This window comes from Otolemur garnettii, unplaced genomic scaffold, assembly GCF_000181295.1.
Source record: "Otolemur garnettii isolate 467f Iridium unplaced genomic scaffold, OtoGar3 scaffold00018, whole genome shotgun sequence".
Taxonomy (NCBI): domain Eukaryota; kingdom Metazoa; phylum Chordata; class Mammalia; order Primates; family Galagidae; genus Otolemur; species Otolemur garnettii.
The window spans coordinates 11,975,983-11,982,994 of record NW_003852413.1 but is presented as its reverse complement, the minus strand read 5'-3'; the positions used below and the strand labels follow the sequence as shown (position 1 = coordinate 11,982,994).

Here is a 7,012-nt window from a genome sequence, read left to right as displayed (position 1 = left end):
GAGAAGCAGACACAGTAAGACCTCCCAGCTTTGCTGACTTCACTTGAAAAGTGGGGCACAGGGACTTGAGCACTGCCTGTCGATCCTGCTGACAGCATCAAATACTTTCCACATCTTTAACTCTCAGAATCCCAAGACTCCTCTACTACCATCAGTTGATGACTTCACCTCTTATTTCCCTCGGAGGTAAAATCAGGTAGAGAAGAATCGGCTCATTTTTCTGCCAGCAAAAACACCAACTCCCTGCCTCTGTGCTCATTTACTCTGATCATGGTTTCCCGTTCAGCACGTGGAGAGTTCCCACTTCTGTGGGCAGGACCCCTCAGCTTCTGCGCTGGATGCACAATTTTTCCCAGCTATTCAAGGACGTGACTCCTGAGGTGCCCCTATCTCCCCTTTCCCTCAGATCAGCACAGTGTATCTACTTTCTCAGCACAAACAGACCAAACCTACCCTCCCCATTCAGCAGCTCTCGCATTTTTCTGCTGCTCTTTTTGGCAAAATTCCTGGAAATGCAGGGTGGCCATTTAAATTGTGCACCGGTTCCAATTGCACATGGACTTTATGGCCACCCTGTACTTCCCTATACCCACTGTCACCACTTCCTCACCTCACGTTTGCTACTAAACTTACTCTTACTGGACTTTTTAAATTGATGCTTTCATTAAAATAAGCCTCGTTAAGATGACCAGTGACCTCCATGTAGTCAGCTGGCATCTTTCTAGACCTCTCCGCAGCACTGATAATTTATCACGCCGTCCTTCCCAAAGCATTCCTTACTCCCTTCAGCCACACACTCTTACATACGGATACTTAAGTGTTTGGGGAGTTTCTGAGCAGAGATTCTGGCCCACAGGAGTCTGCCATTTCTGCTCTCCTGTCCCCCTAGCTCCATCTCAAACTGATTTACTGGATCCATCTCTTCCTAACCTCTGAATTTTCAAGTTCAAGGTCAAGTCCTTGCCCCTCTTTTCATTTCTATCTGTACTCTCCATGTAGGTCATATAATCCAGTGCTAGGGCCTTTAATACCATCTATAAACTGATGGATCTCGAGTATTTAGCTTCAATTCCAATATCCACACACCCAGATACATTGAATTCCAGACTTGTACACCTGAGTGGCTACTGGACATCTTTCTTTGCATGTCTGTCAGGAGTCTTAAATCTAACAGGCCCAGAACTTAACACAAAGGGGGAATCTCTTCAGCCTCACGATCAAAGTTCCCAGGAGAGAGCATTGTCATGAGAGCTATAAAATTCTACTCCCTTGAGTTGCCTTAGACCTTCATAAACCAAGACAGGGCTTCTTTCAGAATGAGAACATGCCTCTTGCCTGTGGCAAGATAATTGGCTTTCCAAAAACAGAAACTTGTACACTTTGCACAGTTGAGGAGTCTATCTACCTTTTTTCAATATTCAAGGCTTTCTCAAAAGGCTTTTTCATGACTGTAGGACAGGTATAGAACTACTTACCGCAGAAAAAATTAATAAAGAGCCAATCAATGTGTACTGTGGTATTAATATGGTGCTGAGAAATAGCCATAGAAACTCATACATATTTATTTCAACAGCAAATGTGGTAAAGATGGTGACCTAAGATAAAAGCATAACACAGTGTCACTAAATTGTAATGATCTGAATTTTAGAATGTTTCTGAGAGGGTAGAAATTGGTCTTTCAGATTTTCCTATTTCAATGTCACCCCCCAGGTTAGTACTGCCATCATTTCTCTTTCTTTGCAACATGGGGTTGTGCTACTATTTTGTATCTGATTGATTACGAGTGTTTTAAAAGACTCAACAGTGCTTCTCAAATTCAATGACCTTATGAATAAGGTGGAGTTCTTGCCAAAATCCAGATTTAGATGAAGATATTATTACCTGTTATTCTGCATTTTTCTTTTTTCATTCTGCAATAGACCATAAACATCCTTCGTCTTCCAAATAGTAAGTTAGGTGAATTAGAGTGACCACTCTGCATGCCTCACTGACACAGGATGTCATAATTAATGACAGTAAGTGTCCTTGCTGACAGTAGGTAAAGAATCTTAGAATTTTACCATTTATCATTTAATATGATGTTTACCATTGGGTGTTGGTCATTTGTCCTTCCTTTATTCATATTTTCTTTTATTAGGCATTTTTAAGGAACTATGTGGCATTTTCTTGACCCATGAATGTTTCCTCTTTGAGTCTGATAGCTTCTAAAAGAAACCCATCATTACATGCTGTAATAACTCACACCTGACTACTTTTTATTATTGTTCTTTTAGTTTATTTCCGTGTTTGCTCAGCTATCCTTTTTCTTTTTAAAGAGTTGTCTTTAATTTTTCCAAGTGAATTTATCAATGGGCTCTTTTTTTTTTTTTTTTTTTTGGTAGAGACAGAACCTCACTTTATTGCTCTCAGTAGAGTGCCATGGTGTCACACAGCTCACAGTAACCTCCAACTCCTGGGCTTAGGCGATTCTCTTGCCTCAGCCTCCTGAGTAGCTGGGACTACAGGTGCCCGTCACAATGCCCAGCTATTTCCTTGTTGCAGTTTGGCCAGGGCTGGGTTCGCACCCGCTACCCTTGGCACATGGGTCCAGTGCCCTACCCACTGAACCACAGGTGCCGCCCCTAAATGAGCTCTTTTTAAAGCTTTCTTAGGTTTTATTATTAAAGTTATGCCTGATTATAAAAATAAATACTCAATTTTACAAATATTTTCCATTTAAATATTTAAGTATACTTTAACCATGAATCCCAAAGTTATTTAATCTTCATAAATATTTAACTGAATTCTGTGGCTCCTACCAGTGCTTTTACAACAAATTTTATTTTCTTAAATTCCTTATTTTATTTCTTAAATGGATTTATTTTTATTTATTCATTTTTTTATTAAATCCTAACTATGCACATTAGTGCATTTATGGGGTACAATGTGATGATTTTTTCATTTTAATCTCAAGTGGTTCACCTTTCATGGAGCTATATTTATTCCTGAGTGATTTTTTTCTTTTTCTTCTTCTCCTTTTTTTTTTTTTTTTTTGGTCAAATGTGCATTATTTTGGAGCAATTTTCGCTTCATAGCAAAATTGAGTGGAAAGTACAGAACGTCCCTCCTGCCCCCACCCCTACACATGCACAGGCTCCTGGTTATAAACATCCTACACCAGAGGGCAGCAGTGGGTACAGTTAAAGAACTTGTTGACACATGGTCCAGAGTGTACCTTAGACTCTGTTACTCTTGTACATTCTGTGGGTTTGGACAAATGTATAATGATGTGTATCCACCATTCTAGTGTCATACAGAGCAGTTTCTCTGCCCTAAAAGTCCCTCTCTCCCCCAGCCTCTGGAAACCACTGACTGTCTCCATAGTTTTGCCTTCTCCAGACTGGCATGTGGTTGGGACCATGCAGTGTGTAGCAGGCTTTCCAGACTGGCTTCTGTCACTTGTTCCCATGCACTCAGGTTTTCTCCATTGTCTTCTCATGACTTTGTAGTCCATTTCTTCTTAGTGCTCAGTAATATTCCCTTGTCTGGATGTACAGCATCCATTCATTATCTTGGGCATCTTGGTTGCTCCAAGTTTTGGCAATCATGAATAAAGCTGCTATAAACATCCATATGTAGGTTTTTGAGTAGATGGGGTGATTTTTTTAAGGGGGCTTTGTAAAGCTTCATTTCCAGAGTTCATATTTCAGTTAAATCTAATCTTTCCTAGAACTACAACCTGGGTACATTTAATTTCAGAGGGGCATTTCATTTGCCTTCCACAGGCTTATGATAGCTGACATGCAGAACTGTAAGAAATAAATCTCAAAAGTTGAAATTTTCTCTTTCATGCTTGATATCTATTTACTTCTTGGATGACTTTATTTCAAAGTTTCTTATCTTAATGAGTATTGATCATTCTATAGGAGTTTTTCTTAATTTAGAGGATATTTTCTCTATTATAATTTCATATATAGAATTAAATTACATTTAAAGAATTATATAATATATATATCCCTAATTGTCTCACTATGTTAAAATTGATCATTATTTTCTTGGATTGGCTTTATTTTTGCATTTATGTTTTGGATTTCATGGGGATTATCTTAATTCTTTATTTCATATCTATAATTAGATATTTAGCCATTTTTTAGAATTCATAATTATTTCAGAAATTATACTGATGATTAGTGTGCTTATGCAGCTCTGAAATCTCTTTTTTCCATTTAAGGTTTTTTTTTTTTGTTGTTTGTTTGTTTGTTTTTTGCAGTTTTTGGCCAGGGCCAGGTTTGAAACCACCACTTCTGGACTCCTTGAGCCACAGATGCTGCCCCCATTTAAGGTGTTTTGTCATCATGAAACTGAGCTTTTGTCTTACTAAATTCATGCTGGTTTTCAAAACTATAGAAAAAAGCTCTAGTGGAGATTAATTTGCTCCACATCTCTTTTGACTACTGTGTTTGCTTCTTTGTCATTAGTACTCCTCTAACTTTGGATATTTTATGTTGCCTTGTGTGTTTGAGAGTTGTCATGGATGATCCTTTTAGGTTGAACGTATCTGGCATATGCAGCTCTACTGAGACCTTCTATTTGCTCAAATAGATTCATGATTTCTCTTGAACACCTTTGCTTTCTTAGCCATCATTTACTTATCTTTTCTTTTGAGTGATATTTTGATGTCAGGTATAGTTTTCCATCAACACCTTTGAACCCTGGGCTGGATGAGACTTCTGGCTTTATGTGGTTAGTCGTGTCCAGTGTTTTTTTCCTTTTTTTTTTTTAATTAAATCATAGCTGTGTACATTAATGCAATCATGGGGTACAGTGTGCTGTCCAATGTTTTGATTCACTTTTCACTTTACCTAGTTAATAGGCAGCACATCTCACTGCCAAGGGGTGTGCACACTCTTGTTCCTTGGCCCACACTCCGGTTCAGAGTCCTGTCAAATAGCAAGACTTAGCATCCCTCTCTCTAGGCAAGGCATTCTCCTCCTAAGGGATTTTGTCTACCTTTGCCTAGGATGGCAACTCAGGCACTCTAATACTTCTTTTCAGAGCTAATTGTCAGTATTTTATCAACTAACTTTCCTCATTAAAACTGCTTCTCAGGGGTGGAAGTGGAGTTAGTTGCCACTCTATGTCAGTGACTTCCCTCCTTGGCCACCACATCTCTACTTCAGTTTTCTTTATTTTCTACCTTGCTCTACTAGCAAAGATGTCTCTGTCCGCACATCAAATCAAATCAAATTTGCGTAGTGTTTAAGTCTCTACATGCTGATTCATTTTTTCCTACATGATTTTTCAGATCTCAAACAAGTGATTAAGTTCCACTTGTATTTTTAGAGATGATTGTGTTATGTATTTTGTTGTGTGTTATTTACTAAACAAAATAGAATGTGAACCTTCCATCTTCTTCATGGAATTTATAGTTTGTCAATATATGCTTTTTCCATATTTAAGAGTTTAGGTCTTGAATTCAACTTTCACTGTTATTTGTGTAGCCATTTATAATTTTCTTATTTTTTTAAAAAAATGCCTGTTAAGTCATTGCTGATAATTTAGATGTATCATAAACAATATAGAGCTGAATTTTAATTTTTTAACTCAAATTAAAAAATTGATATCTTTTCTTATTTTATAACTTGCTTTTACTCATTGTGTTTTATTTTACATTCTTCCAAATCTGGGCAGATTCAAACCATCCCTCAGATAATCCATTAGGATTCTCTTACCCTGCTGGAGGTACCACCACTTTGAAAAACTGGCAATATCTACTAAAGCTGAACATAAAGTTGAATACTTTATGACATAAAAATTCCATTGCTAGGTTTATACCTCAAAGTGCTTATATATATTTTCACCAAAATACATACAGAAAAGGTTATGAAAGCATTATTTCTACCAGTTAAAAACAAGACATTTCTTAAATAATGAATAAATAAATCATAGCATCTCCATGAATAGAATACCATGGCAATGAAAATGAATGAATGATTCTGGTATAGCGCAGTTGTAAGTGAATTGAGAGTATACATCTCTAGCTCAGGGGAGAGGAGAGACCCGGAGATGTGCTCACACACCCACACACAGTAGATTTTTGATATACATATGATTATCTTAGAGTAATTAGAAATTTGGGAGAGTAATAGCAATCTTCCATTCTCCTTAGTATACAAATGTTAAAATAAGTTCTAAAATTTACTCAAAAGTGGTTTTAAAATATAATAATATGTATGATATGCAAACTTACAATTAAGAAGAAGAATGACCAAATGCCACTATTTTTTTTCCCATTGCAAAAAATGAATGAAATCACATATGTCAAGAAAACAAGAGATGAGGCATAGCCAATGTCACATAGGATCTGAAAACAGAAACATTAAGATTGGATAAGGTTAATACCATTTAGAAAAGTATTCATACTCACCCTTCAACTGTCCTAAACTGTGCTATAGCTGAGGTAATTTGAAGTTCTTTGATTTAAGATCAATAACATTACCGTGTTCATGAAAAAATAATCTAATAAAATCACTTTTTAATTTTTTCCACTTACATGAATTAACATGTTTTGAATTATAAATGTAAACTCTTCTGGGTTAGAGATGAAATCTATTGTGTGCATTACAAGGAGGATCAGGAAGTACAGGAGAACGTCCACCAGCGCCTGTCCACACCAGTAAGCAGAGGCATAGAGGCCCGAAACCCGCAGCTGGGAATGAGCTTTTATCTGGAAAAAGCACCAAAGTGTTCTGAAAAGTTTGGGCAATTGCAGATGTATCATCATTAAAGCATTCATTTTTGCCATATACCTTTTACAAATCTTATTCCGATTTAGTACATGACACTGCCATGTGCCACATGCCTGTTCAGAGGCATTAATAATATTACAAATCTTGTCATGACTTCATTGTCTAAAGAGAAAATGCACCAAAATAACTAACGTTTCATCATAGGATAACGGGGCATTGTGTCAGTAAAGACATTCGTTCTTTTCTTTCCAAGGCTAAACTTACCTTTGATGTGAAGATGGCAA

General features: G+C 37.1%; 1 protein-coding gene across 1 annotated transcript in view; it reads right to left on the bottom strand.

The window, feature by feature from the left end:
- The window catches only part of ABCA9 (ATP binding cassette subfamily A member 9), a 64,449-nt gene that overhangs the window by 17,738 nt on the left and 39,699 nt on the right, over positions 1 to 7,012 (bottom strand). Inside the window, exons 23-25 of the mRNA XM_023511210.1 lie at positions 6,533 to 6,706; positions 6,230 to 6,343; positions 1,450 to 1,595 (exon numbers count right to left, since the gene is read on the bottom strand). Of these exons, the coding sequence (XP_023366978.1) occupies positions 1,450 to 1,595; positions 6,230 to 6,343; positions 6,533 to 6,706 (434 nt within the window). The remainder of the gene's footprint in view (positions 1 to 1,449; positions 1,596 to 6,229; positions 6,344 to 6,532; positions 6,707 to 7,012) is intronic.